General features: G+C 38.6%; 1 protein-coding gene across 1 annotated transcript; it reads right to left on the bottom strand.

The window, feature by feature from the left end:
- Window positions 1-12,941: 12,941 nt before the first annotated feature.
- wsb1 (WD repeat and SOCS box containing 1) lies at window positions 12,942-26,690 on the bottom strand. Its single transcript, NM_204056.1, is given in 9 exon segments — window positions 12,942-13,992; window positions 14,472-14,579; window positions 15,106-15,219; window positions 15,655-15,827; window positions 19,270-19,370; window positions 19,945-20,076; window positions 23,214-23,482; window positions 24,241-24,409; window positions 26,527-26,690. Coding segments are annotated over 9 exon segments (1,269 nt in total). The 5' UTR covers window positions 26,567-26,690; the 3' UTR covers window positions 12,942-13,829.
- Window positions 26,691-27,036: the final 346 nt, after the last annotated feature.

Below are 27,036 nucleotides of genomic sequence, written 5' to 3'. Positions count from 1 at the left end.
AGCCTGAACTATGTACTAACACACTATATCATTAGAATCGTGCCTAGTAGTGCAATACAAAGTTTTTCTGCTGTCTGTTTGAATTTAAAAAAAACATTGCAACATTTTAAGTCAATGTACAGCACTGCCTGTACGATGTGTAAGAAGCCAAATTGTTACTGGTCTGTAGTATGGGGCAGCCCATAGACTGCTAGTTCCAAAAAAGTATTGCTTTTTAACTTTGAATTTGGTGCCAAAGTGACGTCAGTGCATCCACTGATATCACAACGCGGCACTGAGCGGCATCATACCCCTATTGCGTTGTCATGTCTATTGTGTGCCAATGTGTGAGGGAGAGGTGAGTCTGGGGGACCAGTGCGCCTACAAGAGCGCACGCTGGGTTGAGTATTATACAGACGTGTGAGTTAGGGAGCTGCAAAAGACGCAAGCCACTATAGTGTCCTACACTTACTGCCTGCACTATGGCAGGCCAAAAGGCAGGGCTGGCCTGTACCCTCTGACATATGCAGCACAGTATCAAACCAAACAGAAGTCCTGCCTGAATGAGCATTAAAGGGTGTTCTCTTGTGCCCCTTAATGCTTTTGCACCCCTGCCCAGGGGATATGTAAATGACCCATATAGTATTAAAAGCCATGATGACAGACAAACAATTCATTTTGTTTAAACATTCAAGTAAATAAAAATGACAAATCTTTTAACAGATTAAGCTCTTTCTTTAGCTTGGCACCCTCTAGAGCCAAAGTAGCGTTAAGGCACATTAGTAACACATTCCCTTTTTTCAGCTGGTGACCTACAATGAAGAATTATATCATGAGTGACTTGCAGGAAATGAATCACTGTTGCTGTTCCGTGTTGGAGTGCTCCCTTAAACCGGAATTCCCAACAAAGGCAGGAAATATAATATTGAATCCTAAAGGAAAACAGTTATTTTCAGTACATTTATTTAAAAGAGCTTACCTTAAATTCTCTTCTTTCAACAATTTTCCATAGAGGTTCAAAATGCAATCACAGTCTGGCAGTTTCTACGGTAAGGGTGAAGACATATGGAGCTAATAGTAGCAGTTACTTTTTCACGGCTACTAAACTACAGAAAATACCCTGCCATAGACAATACTGAGAATTGCCTCTTCTAAAACACACGTAGAGACAACTATCAGTAAATAATCAGCATTGTCTATTTTAGTAGCCATGACAAGTAGCTGCTACTAGTAGCTCTGTGTGTCTTCTCCCTAAAAAGAATGAATCACCCATTGGAATGTCTCCTTTTTTTGAAAAGTGTCAGGAAAAGCTAGCCTACTGTTTGGGGTTTTTACATTTAACTGCAAATTCGACTTTTTAGTGGTTAAATATATGCAGTGTCTAATATGTTTGCTTTATGCAACAGAAATCTATAATGACAGTTATGGAATTGCTTGAAATCCAATTTCCAGAAAGTCCTGAACTCCTAGAGCAAACCATAGCATCTGTCCTCCACTATAATTAAATAAATGGGGAAATGCACAGACTTCTCTCACAGGGAAGATGTGCAGGCCATTGCTGTGAAAAGTAGGCACAGGGGTGGGCCAAGCTGACCAGGCACCCTAGGCAACCTGACTTTGTGCCTGCAACTCCCACCCCCCATGTGTGTGCACGCAGATGGGCGATACGATCGTGCATTGACCAGCGTTGGTGGAAATGACAAGGGAGTGTGGGCTAGGGGTGGGCAGGAGAGGTACCTGTCTGGTTTGACCCCCCTAAATTGCATCCTAGGCATGTGCCTCTTCTGACTACCCCTAGTTCTGGACCTGAGTAGGCATTGTACAAAGTAATGTGATGAATCAAAACACAGACTTTATTTAGCAGCTTTTCACAGAGGTGCTCACAGAGGTACAGACTTGAGCACTGGAAGCCGGACATCTCAGTATAAATCACTTACACAAATAAACAATTTTCCCGGGGATCCTTACACCTCTCTCTAAAAGCCATCAATGCTATTGTTATGTGGAAAATCGATTAGCCATTGAGGTGGCCTCCTCTCCTAAAAAGCCTTTCCCCATACTTCTCTCATATGTTCAGCAGACAGTGCACAAGCTTTTCCAGATCTGCCTCATAACAGCTCAACTAGCTTCTCAATAACCTACACCTGAACCATTAAATTCCATATTTAATCTTAAGAAAACTTTTTTAGAATTGAAAACATCTCCCTGTGTAAGCCAAACCTCAGGATATTTTCAGTCACCCACAGCAGTTAATAGCACAACATGTCATTTTTATAAGATTTCCTTGGATGGCAGCTTAGACACTCCCTTAGTCCGCTATTGAAGACTGTGTGGGTATGGGAGCTCACTGCATACTTCTCTGTTGAACTGTATTTAATTGCTTATCAGTGTGTTTATAAAATCAACAGGACAGTTCAGAAACATACATCTAGATTTTGAAATTTTGAACCTAAGGTAAAAATCTGCAGTTTCAACTACTAAATATATACATTCAAGGTCATATAATGACTGTAGAACCTGGATTTTTTAAAATATTTGGCTCTTCAAAGGCAATGCCAACACACATCCTCGTGTGCCAAGTCAGCAGATGCTATCATTTACATTCAAATACAAATACCCATCTTAGTATGAATGGATACATAAAGCTGTAGCACATACTGGGGTATGCTTATGTCTCACATAGATTAATAATGGTTGCATCAATATGAGAATATTGCACAGTTTGATGCCACTTTATTTAGCTGCCATAGGGAGCAGGAAGAAGATGGGAAGAATGCTTACCTGCAGAATGAAACAATGCCAAATAATATTACAAATACATTCACAGAAAACAGTTGTTATGCCTTGCATAATATTCAACTCCTTGAATTTTCCCCCATGATTTATGCTAGTGATCCCCAACCAGTGGTCCGTGAGCAACATGTTGCTCACCAACCCCTTGGATGTTGCTCCCAGTGGCCTCAAAGTAGGTGCTCATTTTTGAATTTCTAGCATGGAGGCAATTGTTAATTGCACAAAACCCAGTGTAAAACCAAACAGAGCCTTCTATGGGCTGTCAGTACCTATAGGGGCTACCAAATAGTCAATTATAGCTCTTATTTGCACCCCTAGGAACTTTTTTCATGCTTGTGTTGCTACCCAACACTTTTTCCATTTGAATATGGCTCATGGGTATAAAAGGTTTGGGATCCCTGATCTATGCTAAATAGTCTATAACAGCAAAGTGGGGAAAAAACAACAGGCTTGAAAATGATTTACCAATAAAAAGTGAAAAGTCTTGATTGCTTAAATATTGTTCCCCTTTGCTGCGAAACCACTGAATAAGCACTGCTGCATCTGCCTACCTTTTGTCACATAATCACGCCTGTTCCTGGAAAGCCCCAGACATATCTAAACAATCAGCAGACAATGCAGCTATCAAAACAAGCATGAGAGAAAGCCATGGTTGGATTGTAAAAGAAACTCCCAAACTGTAAGCAACCACCAGAGTACCATGAAATTAGTTATTAGTGATGAGCGAATGCTGCCCGTTTTGCTTTGCTGAAAAAAAATCGCAAATGGCTAAAAATGAGTGAAACATTAAAAATGAAGCATCAAAAAAATTGTCACGCACAACATTTTTTTTTTTTAATTTTTCTGTGGCTACTTTTTGCACCCATTTTGGAAAAAAATCTGCCAATGGCAAAACATGGAAATTCTCTGTGAATCCATGCCTTCCAAAAAATTTTGCTCATTACTATTAGTTATATATTAAAATGATATTTAAAAATGAAAAGAAAAAACACAACAGTGACTGTACCTAGAGAAGTCCAATTCTACAAAAGACTCCCTCTCACATCGCTGGCCTTCTAGCAATTCACCAAGTGCTCGGTAGTGGGAGGATCAGCAACAGGCCTGGACTGGGATTCAAAATGCACCCTGGCATTTGAAGTACACAGAAGCCCATACCAGCCCCATAAATAGTGACTGTCTATGGCACCTTGCAGGAGCCCCTTTGGCATTTGCCAGAAACCACAGATTTCCAGTCCGAGCCTGATCAGAAACCTTCCAGAGAAATATCCAGGTAAAGGTAATCCAGCACTATTGCAGTTAAACTAAGCAAAGTTTATTGCATATAGTGCAATGTTTAGGGGTATGGGTACAGGACCACCTTTAGCTAAGTTTTCACTTTCTTTCTAGGTTAAGTATATATGTGTATCTATTTCTGTCACTAGGTGGCAATATTGGGTGAAATATAGAATAAGCATTTTTGCTGTTTTTTTAAGCTGTAGCAATGTTATGTATGTGCCAATGTAAATTGTTTTAGTTATTATTATTACTACTATTAATAATAATTCCAATCTGCCTCCAGTCATAGCTGTACTTTATACTCTTTATACTCTAATTAGCTGAACTGCTTTAAGGACAAGAAAAGTCAAATTCACTAAAGGCACCTCCAGTGAATTTAGCGGCTATGTTTTTTTCCTGGGCCTGTGTTTTTTTTAGGAAAAGACTTCCTGTTCCCAGGAGTCACTTTTGAAGACTTTCACGTTAGCAAAACCAATGGCAACAACGTAACACAGATTATTTTTAAATACCTCCTAATACAGTGAATGCAGTTCTGCAGGCCTAAGCATTTGTATTCTATATGGAGTACAGCCTGGTAGAGCCAGATTTGCATTTGGGGCGACCAAAGTCTGCCCCATTCAACGTGCCATCTGCACATCCCCCCCCACACACACACTGCGCATATGCGCAGGCACATGCTCTTTTTGCTCACATACAGAGGACATGCTAAAGATTTTTGCGCGTCCAGTCCCCAGTGCTCCGTATAAGAGCAACTTTTACTTGCCGCATGCCACCCCTAGGCCCGGGCCTTTGTGACCTCGCCACAAATCCAGGCCTGCAGCCTGGGGGAAAAACATAATCATTTATTTTAATGGGGGAGCCTAACACATACCTCCAAAAATTCCAATAATGTAAAGAGGACAAAAAATTTTTGACCACACCCTTTTTTGTGACCACACAACTTAAATACCATTCCCATTTTACACATTTTGGTAAGTTATTTAAAGTTTGAATACATTTTTGGGGGTTTTAGGGTCTTGTTTTATGCCTTAAAAAAGGTGAAATTGCCCTATCTAAGTGCAGGTGTCGCCTGTTAAGTTTTCTGGGCTCTCTGCCAAAAGCTTCTTATTTAATTAAGTTTGAGAAACTTTGTATCTTTTTAAGCATTCAGTGCAGGACATCAAAGGGAAATGAGGCACTCATAAAATCGTGAATGTCCTGCGAAAATCGGGACAGTTGGGAGGTATGTTAGCATAATGGCACCCCCAAGGTGAATATGGCTTTCCTTGCAGGGTCACCGCCTTTCCTGGCAGTAAAGCCAGATAAAGAGGGGGGTGATGACATTGGGGGCAGGCTGGTAACATTGAGGGGCATGGAGGTGACGTGGTGGCCAGGCGTGTGATGTTGAAGTGGGGCTATGAAATTGCATGCTACACAGGTACAAAGGAATTCGAAAAACCATGCTTTTCCGTTCAAGACCAGACAGATGGCAATCATATTTCCTTGTCTTTTAAATATAAAGCATTTTAGCAGCCTTTTGACTCCTAAATGGATAGTATTTCTATACATATGGAGAATTTCATTAATATACATAAACAACTTTGATTAATTTTGCTACGACCACTTTGATCCCTGACATATTACAGAACAGCAGAGTTTTAGGCAGTTTTAACCTTCTGAAAAGACTTGTTTTCTGCAGGAAGAGCATATCCTCAGAGCTGTTAGTATTTCAAGTGAAGCATTAGACCAGGAAAGATTGGAAATTTCCAAGGTCTGTAATCTGAGCCAGTGTGGGCTGTTCTAGATACATGGCCATCACATATCTGGGTAGTTATACTTCTGAACAAAGGATACCAGTTTTTTCTTGTTCTGCAAAGGCAAATGAACTTGCTAGAGCCGGAGCAAACTGACACATTAATAAAGACTTTCCCACTATTCAGCCACCAAAGAGCATTTTCCAACATAAAATTAAGCTAAAGTGCATTCTTTTATTTAGTGCTTTCTCCAAAATAGAATAGGACTCTTTTTAAAAAATTTCCATCATCATGAAGGCAACGATCAATATATATGTAAGGCATGAAGATTCTCTGTGTTTTCTTTCCTCATCAAAATATTTTTGTGCCATAACACTTAGGTGCTGATGTGCTGTAATTTATCTGTAGCAAAAAATAGGAAAGTTGTGTTTACAAATAAACTTTACACCCTTAGGTGGAGAAGCAATGAGGCTGTGACCACAAAGTTCATATAGACAGAAACAAGAGGTCCTCTGCACTTACCCATTATCAATATATATACAACATTACGATTATCTGTGAATTAAGCTACTAAGAAATGCCCTCCCCTTAGCAAAAATGGGATTGTTTGTCCATATATTGCAATATATTCAAGCTGACCAACTACATCAAAACCATCCAATCCATGCAATTAGCAAGGCCAGAATGAAAGTTGTCTATTTAAAGGAGAAGGAAAGGCAAAGTCACTTGGGGGTGCCAAATTGTTAGGCACCCCCAAGTGACTTGAATCGCTTACCTTGTACCCCGGGCTGGTGCCCCTGTACGGAGAGAACAGCACCAGCCCGGGGTACCTGCAGCGCTTCCTCCTTTCTGCTTTGTGAGCGCGCGCATGCGCAGTAGAGTGAAAAGCCGAACTTTAACAGAGAAGTCGGCTTTTCACTCTACCGTGCATGCGCCTATGTGTTAGTCTTAGTGAAACGCAGGCGGAAGCAGGAAGCGCATTGCTCCAGGTACCCCGGGCTGATGCTGTTTTCTCCTAACAGGGGCACCAGCCCGGGGTACGAGGTAAGCGATTAAAGTCACTTGGGGGTGTCTAACATTTTAGCACCCCCAAGTGACTTAGCCTTTCCTTCTCCTTTAATAGCAAAAGGTCACCGAGCAGGTATACATTCCTGTGTGACAGACATTTTCCTAGTCAAACACAACAAGGTACATCTTAGAGACCTACTTAAAACCAGCCCTAAATATTCAAAGGAACAAAACATCATTGTATGTACATATGTATGTATATCTTTATTTATAAAGCACTACTTATGTACGCAGCGCTGTCAATAATTTATATAGTATAAATAAAGTTTATTTTGCTGAACTAACATGATAAAATGGGATTTTAAATTATTTTTATAGAGTGACAGGTCTCCTGTCAGTGGGCAGGTGAAGGGGCTGAACTTAGAGAATGTATACTTTTAACTTCATTATTCCATTATTATAATGTATTTGCAAACTGGATGACCTTACGCATTATTACTGTAAAGGAAGGCACATGATACAGAGCTGTCAAGTAACATAACATTCATAACACTATCTCAGTATCTTTTCCTTTCCATATTAGTGCTGTAAAATCAATGAGGCACATGGTCCCGGATCTCTATCTGTTAATCTATGTTACTGGGGTTGGTCAGCTAAGGGCCATGCTCTTGTATTAATTCTGTTGTAGAAACATTAATACGCAAGAAAGGGCATGGAGAAAGGATAGTTTTTCCATGTATTTTTAACCTGCCCATATCTGTAATGTTTGATGGTCTTACATTTTCAGCTATAGTTTGATATAGTTTACAGATTTTACCAATGAATGAAAATGAAGGGAGTTTTCACAGATCCACTTGCTGTGACAAGTCAATTTGCCCCAGTTTGTAACTCTGTATTAAGAATTCTGATGAGTTTATTGTGTCTTAAATATCTGTCCATCTCATCAAAGCCTTATGAAAGGCCAAAGCCAAGCTTGCAAATGTACAGCGTATTTTCTGCTCACAATAATGTACCCTTAACAATACACAATGGCTGAAAACATCTCCATTGTAACAAAAGGAGCCTGTTTGTTACTATTAATAGGATCTTTATTGTTCCACACAAAAATCCTTTGAGTTATGTGAATTAAACATTGTAAGGTAAAGATTATTGTTTCTTAAAACATGTAGTCCTTTGCAGTTAATGAGAAAAGACACACATGGGCATTTTTTCTGTAACCCCCTTTGTTTGGAATTTGTCATAAGCTAAGTTCAAAGTTTGTGTTGTGTGAAGATGATTTCCTGATAATGCTTCTATGCGTTCTGGGACATTAAACACAAAGTGGGCACTGCATTCATACTGTTACCCCAGGGTACGCACTGTCTTTTACTGAATGTGCTTGAGGGGCCAATAATCACTGTCTCACACTGTATATAGTATGCTTGGTGTGTCAGTGCCCAGTGTTTGGGGGCCACATTGTGTCATGAAATGTTGGGGGCCAATGGAACAAGAGAAGTGAAAAGGCAGTTACATGGAGAGCAAGAGGCAGGGACTATTTTCCCACCCCGCCCTGAAATCCTGTGCCAGCTGGCAATACCTTGTGTAAGGGGCCCCACCAAAATGGCCTCAATTGGGCCCATAGATTATAAGACCAGCCCTGAGTAGATGCCTTTAAATGAAACCCTCCCAGGAAATTTCCCAATAGCTTTTGTTCTGGCTCAACTCAATGTCCAAAAGCCTTGGCCTCCTTTTACCCAGTTGCCAAGGGGTAGTCAGTTATATATTGCGACATGCTGTCTGCCTGCACACGTTATTTTTGGGGGAATTAGCTATGGTAGGCAGGTATGCAAAGGATCAGGAACATAAGAGACAGGGATACCACATGTGACACCATGTTTTTCTCTCAAAACATAAGTTTATTTGGGGCAAACTCCTCCCAACATAAACAGTTCATCAGCAAACATGTTCATCAACAATTCATGGTTATGATTTGTCCCTTCTTCAGGGCTCTCACCTTCCAGTGTAACTTCCACACTCTGGAACTATTACCAGGGCTTCTCACCAACCCCAATGACCTTCACACATCCACGGTGACTCTCACACTCGTGAACACTCGGGCTACTTACTCAGCCCTGCTGTCTCTCCCCTCCTGGGATACCAGCTCACCAGCTCTGGCACACTTTGGCTTCTCACTAAGTCTTGCTGAATCTTCTCAGCTCTCACACAGCTGGTCACGACTCCCTCTGCTCCTTGCAGTGGCAGGAAGCACCCCCAGTGTTTCTGGGAGTTCCTCACACAGACAGGCAGCCTTCCTGCCCTGTGCCCCGCTCTAAATGACCCCTCACTCTCAGCGACTCCTTCACACTGAGCAGCGCCCAGCCCATCTCGGTCTATACCAATTACTGTGTAATACCACAGCCCTTTTATTTGCTGCTCACCTGCAGCCTAATCAGGCAGCTCAATACAGCTGGCCAAATGAAAATGTTAACTGGAGTTCAGAATGGGGGTCTTTCCTGCTCTCCCTCCATTCACTCCCAGAACTGGCTTTTCCTAAGCCACTAACAACAGCACTACTTGCTGCAAAACCAGGCATTTACCGTGGTGCTACGTGTATCCCACCTTTAATACTATTGGAAAATGCACCAGTCATCTTATTTACTGTGTCTCTCACAATATATATAGAAACAAAACATTGTGATTATCTGTGTCTTTGAGCACTGAAATCTTTACAGTGGCCTTAAATGGAGTATTTTGCTTTAGTTCTGCTTTACTGTTTTTCTAATCATTTCTTCCTGGTGAAAGTACTTAGGCATTAGGGAAAACTGGCCTCCCAATGTTGCTTAAGGAGGAGATTGTTGTGCAATGCTTTCTGGCCAGCGTTCAAGGCTGACTACACTGATTTATGTCTTCTGGCGAGCAAATATAGGATGCGCTGAGGAATTTAATTTCAGTTAGGTATACTGCCAAGTTACCCCTCTCTGGAGAAATGCAAAAAAGCATGTGATTATGTGGGCAGGAAAGACAGTTTAAGTTCTGGGAAGTCTATGATTTGTTTGGAAAAAAAAAAGTTATAACAGGGATTGATTGATTATTCCAGTGTAAATATGTATGTATATTTGTATAATTTTATAAAGCTTAACCAGCTAGAATAAGTCATGCACGGTGACATGTTAGTAGAACACACCAAATGGCTTCAGGCCTTTCTTTAATTTAACGTAATACCTGAAATCCAGGCCATTGTACACATATACTAAATGAATATAATACCTGAATATAGAAAATGATTATTCACAATGAATATGAGAAAATGAATTAGGGAACTATTCTGTATTCTGTGCCTAATATGAATAATATGCAGAGGTAACCCTAATGCCATAAAAACATCTCTGTGGGATTTGTATGCTGGACTTGCTGCTCACATTTGGGAGTAATTTATGGGGTCAAATATGATTGTTTTTTCCCACACACTTCCCCCATTGCAGTTACATCTTCTATCGGAAGATTTGGTTAGTTTTGTTTTTATATTTCGTTAATTATTTTTAAAAATTCAAATAAACTAATTTCCACAAATGTCTGATATTTACTGAAAAGCCTGAACTGGAAAAGTCAGTGCAGAAAAAGTCACGAATTGTCACACAATTGTTAACTTTTTTGATTTCTCACCCAAAAAACCAGCATCAAAAATCTAAAACCTCTAAAGTCTGGAAACAAAAAAAGGATCCTCCAGAGAAGGGACATCTGCCCTTGACTTCTACGTGATCTCACAACTTTAAGCTGGCAAACTGACGGATTTGGAGTTTTAGCCATTTTGTCGCACAGTAAATCTCAAAAAAAAAACTTTTTTTCTGCAACTTTTAGCATTAAAAATTCCGAATTGGAAAAAAAAAATCAGAGCAATAGTAAATGGCCTCCTGAATGTTTTTGAGATTTGCCAAGACTTACATTACATGAGGCATTTCTTCGGTGGCAGAGAAACAGCTGATTCAGCCCCCTAATGCCATGATTATATGTGCAGTGAAAGGCTTGCAATCTGCCTGCACACAGGTGGGCGGATTTCAGCCAAAAAATGCACTGTACTTGACCAGAATCAGCAGAAAAACACTGCAGGCAACATTACCCTTAGGACTGAAAGGGAATAAAATGTATCACATTTTCATTCAATTGACAAGAGAAAAAACATCTGTTTAAACCGCAGGCAGCAAATCTCCTGCAGTGCAAGTCTGCACAGATTGCCAGTCAAAATAAGGCATGAATTAGAGAGTGGAGTAGTGTGAAATAATGGAACAAGGCAGCATTCAGGGAGCTTGTTCTGTTTCATAGTGAATAATTTGTGATGCAGAAATGTTACAGTTTTGCATTAGGCTTAAATATCCCAATAATCATCTTTTTGCTGCATTATTTATAACAAAGCCTCATGCAAATGACATTTTATTGGAAGTCAAGACAATTGACAAGAATAGTGTGCTCATTATATCCAATGTCTAGTGATAGAAATGCAATATTCTATTGCAGTGATCCCTAACCAGTGGCTCGTGAGCAACATGTTGCTCACCAACCCCTTGAATGTTGCGCTCGGTGCCCCCAAACCAGGTAGTAATTTTTGAATTCCTGACTTGGAGGCAAGTTTTGGTTGAATAAAAACATGATGTACTACCAAATAAAGCCTCCTGTAAGTTGATAGTGAGCATAGAGGCTGCCTAATAGCCAATCTTAGCCCTTATTTGGCACCTCCATGAACTTTTATGATGCTTGTGTTGCGCCCCAAGTCTTTTTATATTTGTCTGTGGCTCACGAGTAAGAATGGTTGGGGACCCCTGTTCTATGGTGTCAGTCAAAAGCTAATCATAGATGGATATTATGCAAGCAGATTAGAACGGACATCTGAAAGACCTCAAAGCAGTTTACTAATAAGTTTCAACAAATATTTACACCCCTTTGGTGACCTATATGCAGATAATTAAAAGTTACACATTGCCTCATTGAAGGGATCCACCACACACAAGTACTGCATTGCCCACAGAGTGTTTTACGAATTCATATAAATCCAATGTCACCTTGTTGTACCTGCTGCAGCAGCAATGACCTCTAGCTTGGGGTGTGCAAAACACCTGATAGAATCAATGTTATCAAGTCTTTTCCCAGACCCAATAGAACTGCTACAGTCATGGCTGAAGTGATGTAAGGGTCCGACACTGATAACTACATGGCAGGCTTAAGAATTTAAGCTGGTCGTACATGGGTCAATATTGTAAGCTAACTCAGCCAAATCTGATTTTTTTGTGTATAAGGCCAAAACTATAAACTCCCCAGTTCAGCTAGATATTAATTTGGGTAAAAACTTAATTCAGGTAAGGACTACATTGTGTGATACCAGACTGGTCTGCAGAGACCTTTATATGATTTGATTATTGTCCTGAGATGCAAACTATTGGCCCAACTTCCTGGTGTTAAAATTTTCTTCAACCCTGGATTAGTGATAGACATTTCTGGTTTGTATAGAAGTAACTTTCCTGTTTTTAAACTATTGGTTATATCATACCTGTCACGTAAAAACAATGACAGAAAATACAATGAGAGTCCTGAAATATCACAGAGTGCCCCTTATTATCTCTAACAGAAGGGAGTTTATAATCATTTTTTTGCAAGACAACATTTGTGTTTCTTCACGTTCACAGAAAGTAGTTATAGCACTTACTGTGTGAAACTGTTAAAAATGAATAGTTATGGTTTGTGTTCTAACACTGAATTATAGATGTTTAATTTGCATGCTGTAATTTCTGTGGCACTACTGTACAGTCAGTGTGTGTGTGTGTGTGTGTGTGTGTGTGTGGGTGTGGGTGTGTGTGTATATATATATATTTTTTTTTTTTTTTTGTCAAGTCCTGGTGTGTGCAGCTTATCTTCTTGCTTTATAATTTTTTGCTAGCACCCTGGGCATTTGAACTTCTATAGGGTGTGCTCCGTTTGTTTATTGCCAATCTAGGCTGTTGGGATGTGATCCTCCAAGTATGACAGACCGCTCCAGAGCTGCTTCTTTTAATGGCACGGTTTTATTATAATCTTCCATCATCCCACCCCCAACATGTAATATGATGAATAACTGACCTATTTTACAGAAAACATTAGGACCAAACTAAATGTTTGAATTTAAAAAGGAGAAGAATGAAAACAAACTTTTTTTTTTTTTAACAAAAAAAAGTATATTTATAGACCTTTTGGCAAAATTCAACAAAAATATATGGTCAGCATTTTGTGCACTGCATACATTCGTTAAACCTGCGAGTGCAAATAAACAGCAGAAGGCAACAGCGAACACTGCTCATCTTTGGCAGCTAACCAAATTAGCCCTGGAAAAGATATTGCTGGGCACAGACTCGCCTGAACACTGGTGCATTGCAATCTAAACAACCCACTTATCACTTACATCCACCATCTACCAAACTGTGCAATTCTTAATAACCAAAGTCATATAACTCAGATGACTAGCAACAGGACTGGGGGGTTGTGAGGAAGTGAAGATTCTAAAGACAAAAAAAAAAACTGTACCATATCCCAATATAGATAGCCCATACAGTTACTAGATAACATACATGAAGGGCTAAAGGTTTACTTTAGCATTAAAGAAAAAAAAATCAAAACACCAAGGAGGGAGTGATTGTTGTTGCTTGCACCTTCTTTGCAAATTCTAATCTTCAGAACCCACTGCCCTGTACTGCGCATCGAACATAACCCAACACAGTGTTTATAACATTCATTTTTAAAACATTCAGACATTCTATAGAAGCCTTATATAAAAGGTCTACATATTTAAGCAATAAAATACACATAGCAGCTTACATTTATATTTACAATTTCACAGTAATACAAAAAGTCTGTCCAAATGTCACATTGAGAATGTAAAACACTTCAGATTTAAAGCTCCAAGTGAATGGAAATGCATCATTTTTTAAATACTGTACTTTAAATATTCAATGAAAATTTGTAACATTTAAAGCATAAAGCTTGTAATGCAGTTAGGGTTGCTGTTGATGTTATCAAATGCAATGTTTTTGTTTAAGTTCCCTACATCGTTTGGTAGGTAAGAAACTCCATGATTTTTTGTGGTATAGGCAGCTTCTTGACTTCATTTGTATTCATAACTCTTCTTATTGCCATGCGACACAAGTGCTGAAGGCTGGAAACATACTTTGGAGTTGACCAGAAATATGCATTTCCATCCTGAGTTCTACAAAGAAGAAATTAGTAAAAGTTAAAAGTTAAGAAAAAAAAACAAAAAACTAAGCCTAACACCACACCCTGGCTGACTACCATATAAAATGCAGCTGGACTACATATTCTTCCACCGTGCAGAGATGAATGAACTATTGTTAAAATGAAGATGCTACTTAAATAACAGTGGCATCAGAGTGCTACAACCAGCAGCATTACCAGTGCAGGGCAACAGTGCATTATATGTTAATTATTTTGAGAAACTTTCATTATTTTGGTGTAACTGTTCCTTTATGTCTTTCAGACAGTTCCCACTGAGCCAGTTCAGTGGGAAACACTGCCTCAGTTCCATTTGTAAAAAATGGACAGCCTACTACATCAAAATCTTCTACACAAGGCCCAGAGCTGGTTACCTTCCAGAAATTGAGACTCGTATAAAGCATTTTCAGGACCCTTTTGCATAGAATATATCAGAAGACTCATATTTCAACTTACCCAGCAGCTAGAACACTGCCATCAGTTGAAAAGGCACAGCAAAGTCCTTTACTCAGAGGAGCAACTTCAACAGGGTAAGATTTGTCAATTCTCCAAAACCTCACCAAACTAGAGTAAAGGAAAAAGCAAAGTTAGTTACAACGTTAGACATAAAATAACTATTGTTACTGGAAACATCTGAACTACAAGTTTTTGTACAGTTTTTTAAATGTACAGTAAAACATACCAACATATGATGACTGGATTTTATTCCATGTGCTAAAGCGCAAACTTTGTATCTAACAATGTTCTCTCTAATATAACATGCCTGCATACAAAATGAGGCCACGCACATACAGCAAATTGTGTTGCCCAGAATAAGGATCAAAAACTTTTTTTGTCTGCAACACAATACAGGATATATTAATTCTACTACTTTATCAGCAGACCATTATGGTAGAATGAGCAATGCATTCATCTCCTATAGCAGCTGGCAGTGAACATATAATACTAAGAAAGTGGCAAGGCAGTTTCCACCAAAGACAGATACGCAATAACTGAAAATATTCTGCTGACAAAAGAGCTCACACTTCTTTTTGTTCAAGGGAAATCAAGTGGAAGATAAATTAAGAGCCTATCTAGTTGCCCCACTTACTTATCATCAGCAAGGCTTGCAATATGTACACCATCATGACTGAAAGAGACAGATTTCACCCAACGACCATTATCACCTCCCGCAAATATGGGTGTAGGTGGAGGAAATAAGTGCCTGCAATATAACAAATCAATAAACTATTTAAAAACTGCACAAACATACATTCATATTTTAGATCTGTAAAAAAATTACCACTTTGCACCCACCGTCTTTTAGATTTATCTTACATATCAACTATCCTCTTTACAGAGTCTTTGGAATGAAAAACAGACAAGTAATCACAAATACACAATATCTGGACATACGCCTAAACACAGACATAGAAATTATCTCAAAAGGTGTTACCAAAAAGTATGAGTTTCAAGAGGAGAATGCTAGACACAATTAAAAGGCAGCATGAAATGCCCATATGACATTGTTTACATGTACCATTCAATTAACACAGAAATCTGTATTAGATTTTCTATCAATTACATAATTCAAGGCAAAGCAAATGTACTTGTTTAAACAAAAATTAGAGATAAAAAGAAAAAAAAAAAATCTACTCACCCAAATTCAAAAAGTATAGACCCAATATGGGGATCCCAGACATATACTCTGGTATCATAAGATGCAGTTGCCAACAAAGCTCCATCAGGGGAGAACTCGCAAGCAACCACATCATTGTAGTGCCCATCTAGCTTACGGATCATGGTATATTTATCCATATCCCAAAGAAACACCTAAAAACAAAAACAAAGCTGTTATAGACGGTGTAGTGATGGGCATGGGACATGTAATTAACTACTGCTATTAAAAGGATCAGTTAACAGATTATTTAACAATTACAGTCTATGCTCAGTGACATACCCAAGTATATTAATAGGGCAATAAAAAAGCAAGCGTGCAACAAAAACAAGTCAGATGCTTTTGTTAAAATATGTTACTGCTATATACAAGTTCTCTTTAATGTACAGTAAAGAATAAATCTAAAATTGTTGCTTGCTTTATACTATATTTAGTGAACAACAGGGTTGAGCAATAAACCCATAGTTGTTGAAAAAGATATTAATGATTATATAAAGTATAATAAAGTTATCATGGTTACTCCAGTAGTACCCCCTTTGAGAGAATAAGTTCCCTTGTTTACAATAGGCGAGTCAGCAACTTGAGCCCAGGAAGAGAAACAGATACTGCAAGAAAAGAGAGAATTGACAGCCAAAAGAAGTCTTTTGGCAAACAAAATATATACTAGCAGTTCATAATATAACACCTCAGTTTATGTGAGAAAAATGTGTCTCAATAGTAATTTACAATGACACATTGAAATCACATTTACAGAATTCACGAAATGCACATAAGCTGTTTACAAGTATAATATATAAATGTGATTTAGGCTGTTTAGCAGAAGGCAGTGCTATCTTTACTAAATGCAAAACAACAACCTTGATGCTTTCAGCAAGAGCTATAAATTCAATAATCTCTAATTATTACAGTGTTCCAAGTTCTATGGAATATGAAGAATATTTAGTAAAGTGCTTTAAACAAAAACAAAAAAAAAAAAACAAACAAACGAAAAAAGAAAAGAAAGAAAAAGCAGAAAGTGGACATCAACCAGCACCTGCGTACGTACAGTACACCTTGCAGTCGTATGCAAGGTTACTTCGTCCTATGGCATTGGTCGTCCCCAGCCTGGTAGCCAGAGATGCCACTCTTTCTGCCCAGCTAACACCACTGTGCGCCTTTGAATGGTGCCCATTTAACCTCAATCACACCCATATTGCTGCCACCACCTGTGACAGGGAAAGCAAGAAGCTTATGGAAAACACACAGCCTATAATAGTACTGGTTAACAATAATGAGAGTGAAAATCCATTAATGTAACATTTTATCTGTCAACTGCTTCTTTGAAGAAAAATGTTGTAAAGTTGTTATCAATTTCAAGCTATTCCCACAGTTCCCTGCATTACCTAGCTGCTCCCACAAAAAATAGGCTTAATAAGCTAAAATAAAGTAAAGTATAATAAATGGTTTTCTAGTCAGCTATGGAATTTTAATGCAATAAGAGTTGCTCTATCAGTTTAGAAAATTTATATTTAAAGGCATACATTAAGCTGTGTGGCATGCTAACAAATCTGTAAGCATGCTCACTGGAAAAGGACCATCTCAAAGTGCCAACACTGTCCTGCTGAAATATGCCAATAGATATAAACCAGATTAGTAAGGAGGCCTCTGTATATGGGCAAGTAAACTGCCAACTCAATATGGAGGGGCTAGGTCGTCATCTTTTTATTGGACCTTGTATGGCCAGCAGTAGTCTTAGCAAGCAGTATTGACCCACCCCATTCTAAGGGGCTGATTTACTAAGACACGATTTCGAATCCGAATTGGAAAAATTCCGATTGGAAACGAACATTTTGCGACTTTTTCGTATTTTTTGCGATTTTTTCGGCGTTTTTACGCAAAAATCGCAAAGACGCCGAAAAAAATCGCAAAATTACCGATCATTACGAAAAAAACGCAATCGGACGCATTCGGCCCGTTCGTGGGTTAGTAAATGTGCCCCCTAAATGTTGGAAATAAAATGCTGCATTTGTATTGCTATAGAGTTTCTTCTGTGGAGGCCAAACAATTTATAAACAAATTGTGAAGCACACATAGGATCCTCTATGCACACACAGTTCGTTACATAATTGGACCAACTCATTCTTTTTAAAATGTGTGTGCTAAAGATTATTTTGGGGTTAGTGGCATAAATAAGAGGGAACTAGTCACCCTTATTATGTTTTAAAGCACATTGAGAGTTCCACAGCTCTGCATATCATTAGTTTTCTGCTGTGACGTGGGTAAGGCATATTACACATTAATAACTGGCACACATAAAAGTGTTGTAGCTGTTAGCAATTTTATAAGCTCAGTAGTGGACTGCTAATGCTATAATAAAAATGCCATCTGTGAATAGATGCACACTTTTTTAATTAGTACAATGGGAACAGAAATCAGATTGTGTATGATATTATTTTCTATATTTTTTCCTTCAAATATAACATTTATGGCAAAAGTCTTTTTAATTTACAGGGCACACCACCAAAGTGGTTTACAGTGGTGCAGTGTTCTAGCTAAAATAACTTTGGGGCGGTCTGGCACCTACTATCAAATTGCAAAAGGGCACACAATTCACTATATCCTTTTGTATTATCGTATTGAATAAATGGAGAATAAATGTATGTATATTTAGCACTCAGTTGAGCTAAAGAGCTTTAAAAGCTTGTTTAAAGGACAAATTAAGTATGTAATAAACACAGGTTATTTTATTAAACATTTAGCTCAGGGCTGTTACACTATGTGAGAGCTCTTTTAGTAGCACAGGGTCACTGGTCCTGGCAAGTGGCACAACAGCTCTATATATGAGTAATTAAAATAACCTATGTTTTTATGGGCTTTAAATGTATTGCAAGCTAGAGAAGTTTATCACACTACATAACTGAGTGTTGTATATGACAACATGTACACGCACACTGCTTATGCTGACCAGATCCTCTGCATCATGCTCATCATTTTTCCCTAATTTTTCCCTAGTTATTAATGAAATGAGCAATTTACTTGGTTTTAGTTTATTAAGCCTACATTAATTTTCGGACATGCTGTTCTAGTTATAATAGTTTTAAATCTATTTAATTAACATGAAATTTAAGCTGAAGTTCAAGTTGCATCTAACAGGAGCAGCACCTGCACTGTTTTCAGTCTGTTCCCTCCACATATCAAATGTATAAATATTATTTTGTGGAATACAGATAGTATCAGTCAGTAACTACAGGACACGTGCATTTTTTAGAACCGTTACATAAATACTAGGATACTGTACATCTTTCATCACACTAGCATACAAACTGAGCAAAGCATACGGTGATAAGATAGAAAAAAAAAAAAGGATATTGATTCTGTGCCCACCAAAATAATGTCTGCAAATGGGACAAGCTTGCCAAAAGCAGTGCAAGTTATTAGAAGAACTGAAATTATAAAAGGCGTTGGTTTAACCAGTCCTGTCATGCATTTTAATTGTAATAATGCAAGGGGCTATGATGCTAAGGACACTGAGCAAAAGCTTAGTTTAAACGATTGCAATGCTTATTCCAATGATTCTGCACAATATATACAAACAGAGTAAGGAACTTTGAAACCTACAGCTTTTCCAGCTCCGACAGAGCACAACATGGAGGAATCAGGAGAGAATGCACAGCAGTAAACCCAGTTTTGATGCCCCCTTAAGACTTTCATCATGTTTCCTTAAAAACAAAAAACAAATTTCAATTAGACTCAATATTATTATAGATAAGAGTGGCAAACTGTGTGCTGAGGTTACAGTGATCACTTAGCAGCATATACATGCTTTAACAGTAATTAAATCACTTGACCAAACGCACAAAGCTACAGCTCTCAAGAAAACTTTGAGCGACTTCAGAAAACCGAATCGACGCCTATGCCATGCCACCAACAATTTACATTCTTGCTGGTGGGATGGAATAATGGGGAGATTAGTCGCATGTGGTAACGAAGATTTATCGTGGAGCGACTAATCTCCCCGTGTGCCACTGACCTTATAGGTAAAACAAATAGCTGTAGCAATGCACCCCACTGAAGTGTGGGCAAAGTAATCTCAAGGATAAATATCAAATTCTCTATTTAGTGTTATAAGGCTTTGTTCAGTGGTATGTAAAAAAAGTGATCAAAACATAAAAGAGGAACAATCTTTAATGACTGCAATTGGTGCAACAATGGTTGCCAAATAATGACATTTAAGCCTATTTTATGTGGAGACATTTTTGTGCTCCATATATATGTAGATACTGATAAACATACCATCATCCTTAAGGTCCCAGACCCTGAGAGTTTTGTCTCTTGAAGCAGAAACAAGAATAAGGCTTCCATCTGGAGCAAAAGTCAAGTCCCGAACAACTTCAGTATGATCCATCAAATTAAGGAGGAGTTTTCCTAGAAAAAATGTAAAAATGTTGATTAATCTCAAGTATATAAATGTATATTACCCCTTTTACATCCACAGAAGATGGGAGAATATTAAAAAGAACGAGTATACTAAAATAACTTAGCTCCCTTCTAACATGTCCATGCTTTAGCTGCATAAATTAAAGTTGAAAAAGTAATTTAACCATGCCCTTCCAGTTTGCGCCGCTTATTTGGATCTGTAATGACGGCAAAAAAAGTTACAGGCATAAAACTAGATATTTATTGGCCAGAAGGAGGACACAGTAGAACACTGCATATAGCTCAGGAGGCTTCTATTGACTTGAATGGAAAACGACAGTGCCAGTGTTGGGCAGTATCAGGCGTTTCCTATTCCAGCCAATCAGAGGCGTACAGAGCAAATATGACCAGTTTTCAGCCAGCTCAAAGTTAATGCATTATTTGCTTGCATATGCCACTGGGTTATCAGGCTGATTGATTTGCAAACATGCAGTGCCAAAGTTTATCAAGAAACTTTTATAAGCCATGTAACTGAACTGCAAACATACAACTCAAACATTCTCGTATACTATTGTGTAAGTGGTGTACACGCAACTTAGTTAAGAAAAGGCATAGCCAATCTGTATACAAATGAATCATCCAATACAGATGTGGAGAAAGAAAAAAAAATGTGTATATTAGAGAGTGATAAATGCTGTGAGACATTAAAAAAATATTTCTGCCTTTCACAGCTTGGCTGGCACTACATACCACCAACTAGAGAAATGATGCAACCTTTGTACTTCTATCAGACATGAACAAATAAATCAAAATCTACTATGTGTTTAACTGCTGATCATGTCTGTATCACCACTAAGAAAACTTCAATACCACTTTATTATTGCCCCCAAACCCACCAGTGAGTTACCCCATTGTTATTTTAGCAACCTGGCACTTTTAAAATTGCTTCCCATGAAGAGCTCATCTGCCAGTCATGCTAGATTTTGTGTGGCAAGATCCTCCTACTGACTGGAGTACTATTTACGTTTCTGCTTCTGCCTAAATATAGATTACACCACTACGGCCCTGCATAACCAACAGGCCCCTTGGAAGTGATACCGATTACTGACCAAAACATCATCGGAGCAAGTATGCAAGATTGGGTATCAGTCTGCTGATGCATTCCAGTCTATGGGCCAAGTGGTCCATTATCATGGAGGATCAGCCAGGATATGGCCAGATGTTACATGGGGTCATTTCCCACTGACACTGTAACTAGCCCTTGTATTGCAACTGATAGTTCCCCCCTTACGGTGGCCATACACGTAGCAATAACGATCTTTCCTGTGACCATTGGTCGCAAAAAAGAGCGTTCCCACGCTCCACTGATGTTCAGGGCTGAATCATCAGATATAGAATTAGAAACAATAGAAAATCTACCATCACTTGCCGATTCAGCCCTGAACGTAGATTTTGCTTGGGCACCTTCAATAGCACCCAATCAAAATCTTTTAACTTGGCCAATAGACGAGACAACAGATATTGGTCGCCTCTTTGAGCCACCACACACGCACCGAATATCATACAAAGCGAGGCTTTAGTCCTCAAGTAAAAGGCTGTATCTGACTTCCTATTAAAGAAACAGTTTTGGGTTCAAGACCCCTTTGCCTAAGATTTGATATTCATGCAAAAGTGTTAATAACTTTTTTTTTAACATTTACATATACATATATTTTCAAAATCTAATTTCATTTGAATACTACAATACTTAGTTTGTACCCAAACAAAATGAATGGAAACAATGTTACTCCAACCTACCATTTAAAAGACCAGTTAAATTTCTGTCCATCTAGCACCTACAATTAACCTATTTCTTGACCTATTTTACATAGGAAACGATCATTCTATAGTTATTATTAACATTTATTTATAAAGCGCCAACATATTCCGCAGCGCTGTACAATAAGTGGGATTCATACATTGGACATACAGAGTAACATATAAAAGCAATCAATAACCCATACAAGAGGTCAAGAGAGCCCTGCCCAAAAGAGCTTACAATCTACAAGTAGTTCATAGGAAACTGTGTTATAATGTGTATAAACTGTTTTCTGTTTTGTAAACATGAGCCTTTTTGCCCTACTTAGCTTGAATGGCTACTTATAAACCTATATTAGTGTTTCAGACCTTGGAGTCCTTGTAGATAATAAACTTGGCTGTAGCAAGCAATGCCAGGCAGCAGCTGCAAGGGCAAACAAGGTTTTGAGCTGTATTAAAAGGGGTATAGATTCACGGGAGGAGGGGGTTATTCTTCCCCTTTGCAGAGCACTGGTAAGGCCCCATCTAGAATTTGCTGTTCAGTTTTGGTCTCCAGTGCTCAAACGGGACATTATTGAGTTAGAGAGGGTCCAGAGAAGGACAACTAAGCTGGTAAAGGGTATGGAAAGTCTCAGTTATGAAGAAACACTGGCCAAGTTGACAAGTGACATGATAACTATGTATAAATATATAAGGGGATCATATAGTAACCTCTCTAATGTTTTATTTACCAGTAGGTCCTTCCAATGGACACGAGGGTACCCACTCCGTTTAGAAGAAGGGAGGTTCCGTTTAAATATTTGGAAAGGATTTTTTACTGTGAGAGCTGTGAAGTTGTGGAATTCCCTCCCCGAATCAGTTGTGCTGGCTGATACATTATATAACTTTAAGAAGGGGCTGGATGGATTCTTAGCAAGTGAGGGAATACAGGGTTATGGGAGATAGCTCTTAGTACAAGTTGATCCAGGGACTGGTCCGATTGCCATCTTGGAGTCAGGAAGGAATTTTTTCCCCTCTGCGGCAAATTAGAGAGGCTTCAGATGGGGTTTTTTGCCTTCCTCTGGATCAACTAGTAGTCAGGAAGGTTATATATAGGCATTATGGTTGAACGTGATGGACGTACGTCTTTTTTCAAACCCAACCTACTATGTTACTATGTAGATGCAAACACATTTGTTTACTGATTTAGGGTAACAGCACATTATATTTATATGCATACAAAACATTTTCATTTTTATATTGTAACTGTTTCTTTAATAAAATGTATTAAGAATGTGAAGGGAGGAAGACTATGTTAAATGAAGTACGCCTACTGCTCCATAAAGTGACCTAAAAAAAAATCTTTGTACCTGTGTAAACATCCCAAATTTTGATGCGTCCATTGCTCAACCCTGTTGCAAGGAGAAGCTGATCTTGACCAAACTTGAAGCGGTGCCATTCTATATTCACACATCGACTTTGCTTTTCCGGTACAGAGGATCCAAATGCAAGGCTCCAGACAATATCTCCACAGTCTATAGTGTGCTCAATTGGCTTGTTTCTCTGACCAAGATCACTGTTCTGCCTGGACAGCCTCCCATTCGTTAGATTAACACCATTCTTTGTGCTGCATGCAGTGCTGAAAATAGAAACAGAACTCCAGCAAAACAAAGTTTGACACAATTTTCAAGATACCGTAGCGGCACCGGTTACACAGTACAATGCATTTGCAGAACTAAAATTTCAAAAAGGCAGAATGCAGTATAAAACTGGCCACACTAATATGGGTTAGCCTATTCCAACCACACTGCCCAAGTAACACTTCATGGCAGTTTTGGCAGAATGAAATCAGCCTAATATCACAGTATCATCAGTACAAAGACTGATGTGACAAGAGAGTGCCAGCAACCTGGAAGTGACACATACAACAAGTCACTTGTGCTCACATGACCCAGCAGATCAATGCAATTAAGCCATCTATGATTATAGCTGAATAGTGCCTATGCTACAATTCAGAAGCTAGAATCCTGCTTTGTGTGCTATTAAATGTACTACTGTTTGTAGTGACAAAATACTAAATAAACTAGTCCAGTCAAAGTGGCAATCATTTTGATTTAAACCAATGTACAAGGGATAAACATAAATAAGAGTCATATGAGATAATTACGCAGTTAGGAATCAATGTGATGGAAGCCATCTGATTTATGTACTTGTTTCAGTCAGGTGACCCAGCTTCTCATTCCCACATGACTCACATATTTACATACATGATAAATCATTCTCCAACTCTTTGCATGCGTAATTACATGTTTTCCAAAGAGAATTTGCAGGCTTTGTGTCTATCGGCTGGCAATGAATTGCAGCAAATATGATTTTACAAGTAGAAACTTTACTTACAAATTCTTAAGGCAACGAGACCAGGGCACCAGTTTCACAATACGATGACCTTGCGACCAAGCAAAGTAGGAACCATCTGGAGCAAACGCCACTGTCCAGTTTTCACGGCCATATTTTTGTTCAAATGGAGAAGTCGGCGTTATAAGTTCCCCAATGGTCCGTGATCTTGCTAATATAAATCAAAGGATTATTAAAGAAGTTAGTGTGAAACAAACACAAAATAGATTTTTCTGAAAGTAGACTATACCAAAAATATTTCACAATTATTTGCCATCACAACCACTGCAATAATAAAATAGGTCTTAGACTTTTTAATGAATCAGGCAGTTGAGATCTGCCACGCGGTTTAACATTTTGCATATTGTGACAAGACAGACATTTGTTATATGCTTTTTGCTAAAATATGTAAACACTATTTTGCTTAGAATGTAGGCGTGCAGCTAAACTGTTTAGTGGCCAAGTGCAAATCTTAGAAATAGTACCAATGTTAATTTTTTAGGAATTAAAAAAAAAAATCAGATTACAAAACTCTAGCAATCATACTTCAGGTATGTGATGTATTGCTAAAAAACAAAGCAACAGTTTTGTGTTATGTTTAGGAATTTATTTTGAACAATTTGCTTTTTCTTTTGTACTTGATGTTATCAAACTAGCATAAATCTGTTTTTTCTCTTCTCTTTGATTGTGAAAATGGTATTAAAAGCATTTAAGAATGAAGCTCCGTGTTAGGGTGAAGACACACTGATCTACTAGTAGCAGCTACTTTTTCATGGATACTAAAACCCTAGAAAATACCCCACCATAAACAATACCGAGAACTGCCTCTTTTAAAACACACTTAGAGACAATTATCAGTAAATGATCAGCATTGTCTATTTTAGTAGCCACGACAAGTAGCTGCAACTAGTAGCTCTGTGCGTTTTCACCCTTAAGGAAAATCTCTTGTTTGGAGAAAGCAACAGGATCAATCATTATGGATAACAGATCCCAACATTGAAGCGGCAAGAATTTAATATCCGCATTTCCCACAACATACATACATCATGCCTAATGATCACTGCTCCCTGCTCCAGAGGAGCTTACAATCTAAGGTCCCTATCACATTCACACGCGCTGTAGACATACAGTCAGGTAAAGTCAGTTAACCTGACTGTATGTTTTTGGGAGTGTTGGAGGAAACCCATGCAGACACAGGGAGAACATACATACATACTAAAAAAACACATTTTTTAATTTCATGTATAATTATCATACAAACATACAGAACTAATGTTGCTTTGGAAAATTGCTGTCAAGAAAACGATGTTCCATTTCCAGCACACAAACACAAGCAAGGCATACTTCTTTGGATTGCACAGAGAGGGTGGTGCTCTGGGATGGGTGTGCATGCCATAGTGTATGTGTCATATGGGGGATGGTAGAAAAGGAGGTGGGCCGGGGGAAGGAACAAATTAAGTGGTCTGGTTGGACGAGTGTCAAGCAGCAGACATGGGTGAAATGAATTCCACACACAGTGAGGGGGAGGGGGGATCTGATGAAATGTGCAGACATGAGAAACACAATATATGCAATGGCAGCCACAAGGCACAATCATAACATTTCTATGGTAACATTTAACTTCTAAGCAAAAACCAACCATCATACCAACGGATAGTTTAAACTATTTGTCATTAAGCCATTTAATAAATAACCACAGACATAACATAAAAATTGGTAGTGCAGCCTGCCGTCCCACCAACCCCTGGCCACTACTGCCACGTCTGGGATTCAAAAAATGTTTTTGGGTTTCTGTGCAGCAACACTATTCCTGAAACACAGACTGTGGATCTGCAATTCCCATGCCATTTTATAGCAAGTTTCACAGCTGATTTGCAGCTGGAAGGTTACCGGTATTAACATTTAGTTTCATTTATATATTAATTTATATATCTAAAAAAAACATATCGGGTACAATTGCAGCACATATTATAATAGTGTATAATATATATATATATATATATATATATATATATATATATATATACACACACACACACACACCAAATTATGCCCATAACATTACACCAATATCCATATACAAAGATTATCTGATGCACTAAAATGGGGAAAACGTTTTTAAGAGCACTGGTTGTACTATTATTACATACTAGTACCACCCAATACTGCCACATGTGTATATAATGTGTGCCTTTGTACATCTACCAGGCAAAAGCAATAACGAACGGGCCAATCCATTCACTACAAATACAGGCGACTCCCCCACACGGTAACGCAGCGCATACTTACCTATTTCATTTTCGTTTACAAAGTCGGGAAAGCTTGCCATCTAAATAGAAACCAGACGTCAAAGGTAGAAGGTCTCACGTGAATTAAGGCTAATGGGAGATTTCAAAATATGCGCTAAATTCCAATTACAAAGAGGAACGCTGTACGGTAGCAGAGCTTCCTTCCCACCTTAACGATAGCACATATGCAACTGAGCTCAAAATGGCTGGCACAGGACGGAAAACCAGGGGAATGGGGAGGGGCGCTACGTCAACGAAGTGTGGGTGTCGGCTGCTCTCTGGGGAATCTGGAAAGATTGCGGCCATATTGGAATTGGGCACACTGTATCCGAATTTATATTGTATTATGAAAATGCAGCATGTTGTGTTTGCTCCCGTTAAGAGTGTCATGTTCGATAGCAAATCTGTTCCATAACAGATCTGGTTTTAATATGAATTACACTATATTTGGACTAGACAGGTAAATGCACTTTAGGAATACAGGTATGGAACCTGTTATCCGGAATGCTCG

This window comes from Xenopus tropicalis, chromosome 2 (assembly GCF_000004195.4).
Source record: "Xenopus tropicalis strain Nigerian chromosome 2, UCB_Xtro_10.0, whole genome shotgun sequence".
In the NCBI taxonomy this organism is placed as follows: Eukaryota; Metazoa; Chordata; class Amphibia; order Anura; family Pipidae; genus Xenopus; species Xenopus tropicalis.
This window is presented reverse-complemented; position numbering and strand designations above follow the sequence as displayed.